The following is a 1,600-nucleotide window of genomic DNA, read 5'->3' on the forward strand; positions in this document are numbered from 1 at the left end:
CAGAGGTCACTAAAGGTCACCAAAGGTCAGAGCTCATGATGAGGACAGACAGGTGTAGGAACATCAGCTCACCTGCAGCAGTCAGCAGAAACAGGCCTGAAACTGAAGAACACACTGATCAGAGATCAAATGGTCACATGACCAAAGAGAAGCGTTCAGACTGCAGTGATTGGTTGCTGTTCCCACACATCAATAATCAACAGCGCCCTCCAGTGTTGGACAGACAGATAATAAATGTGGAGAAACTCACAGAAGGAGACTCGTCCGCTCCATCCCAGATAGCCATCACCTCCACACTTCCACAGGTCTGATCCCCAACCCCCTACATCACACAGAGCACACATCAGCACAGGAGGAGCTCCAACGACAGTCAGCTCAACGTGCTTCATATTGTAAGACCCCACAATAACACAAAGAAACAATCAGATGACCCTCTTTCAGCAATCACTTTCGCCACAGTGGGAAGGAAAAACTCACTTTAACAGGAAGAACCTTAACTTATTAATGCAAAAACATAAATAATCTCACGCGCAATCATGTACATTTCTACTGATTTGTGAAAACATACGTTCATTTTTATACTTTTAAATGTTAACACAGTTTAATTAACACAGTAGTAACACAGCCCCCGTTTAGACTCCGCCCTGCTTGCTGTTGCTTCCATGTAAAATAGGACGGCTGCTGTTAGCCTTCATTAAGCTGTATGACTTAAACGTGTATCAGAGTGAGTTCAGCTTTCTCTGTGTAAACAGACGTTGGTGGAGCTGCTGCAGACTTTGTTGATCAGCTGATCAGATGAATCCTGCAGCTTTGTCCCAGTAAAGCTCTTACAGGCGATCGCAGGAACATCGCTGTGTTCTTTCACTCCACCTGAGCTCAGCGCCACGGTAACCTTAACCTTAATTGCTAAACTGTGACATCATTATCAATGCTGCTGTTGTGTTATCAGCAGTGTTGGTCAAGTTACTTGAAAAAAGTAGTCAGTAACTAATTACTGATTACTTCCCTCAAAAAATAAGCCAGTTACTTTACTGATTACTTATTTTCAAAATAAATAAATTACTTAGTTACTTTTTAAAAACACGACTTACAACCTGAATAGGTAATAAAGCGATAGATCTTTCAGCCCAATTCTACTTTTTCTACATTGTTATGACCCAGGTCATTGTTGCCGTGTGGTGCTGTTACTTGCCACACCATGCGGGGGCATTGTTTGCACTCTGTGATGTCTGTTTCCACGTGGAGGCTAACCATTGGTGGAAGAGGGAATGAGGCCAGCTACAAATTGAGACCTGAATGGGCCGGCAGCCCCTCCTACTACTTCCTGTTTCCAGTGAGCTGCGTGTTTGGGGCCCGTCGTGGCGTGTGACAGAGCTGGGCTGCAGTAAAAACAGTTTAGAGAGTCGTATCTGGACATGGTAGCTGTAGGGGTGGGAAGCCGTTTCTTTTTCTCCTGTTTCGGGTAGGGAGACAGGTTAGAGGTTTGTATCTTCTTTTGGGGTGGATTCACTATAGGTAAGTTAGTTCTGATTCATTTCCAGTGTTTTGTTTGTTGTTTTGGCCATTTCTGTGGGCCCAGACTGGAGGAGGAGCTTCTGTA

General features: G+C 44.4%; 1 protein-coding gene across 1 annotated transcript in view; it reads right to left on the reverse strand.

Moving 5' to 3' along the window:
- Nucleotides 1-1,509: 1,509 nt before the first annotated feature.
- The window catches only part of LOC102305815 (butyrophilin-like protein 10), a 4,991-nt gene continuing 4,900 nt past the window's right edge, over nucleotides 1,510-1,600 (reverse strand). The window contains exon 3 of the mRNA XM_042217835.1: nucleotides 1,510-1,595. Coding sequence (XP_042073769.1) covers nucleotides 1,510-1,595 — 86 coding nt within the window. The remainder of the gene's footprint in view (nucleotides 1,596-1,600) is intronic.

Source organism: Haplochromis burtoni, unplaced genomic scaffold (genome assembly GCF_018398535.1).
Source record: "Haplochromis burtoni strain Fernald_Lab_line unplaced genomic scaffold, NCSU_Asbu1 Contig_3206, whole genome shotgun sequence".
Lineage (NCBI taxonomy): Eukaryota > Metazoa > Chordata > Actinopteri > Cichliformes > Cichlidae > Haplochromis > Haplochromis burtoni.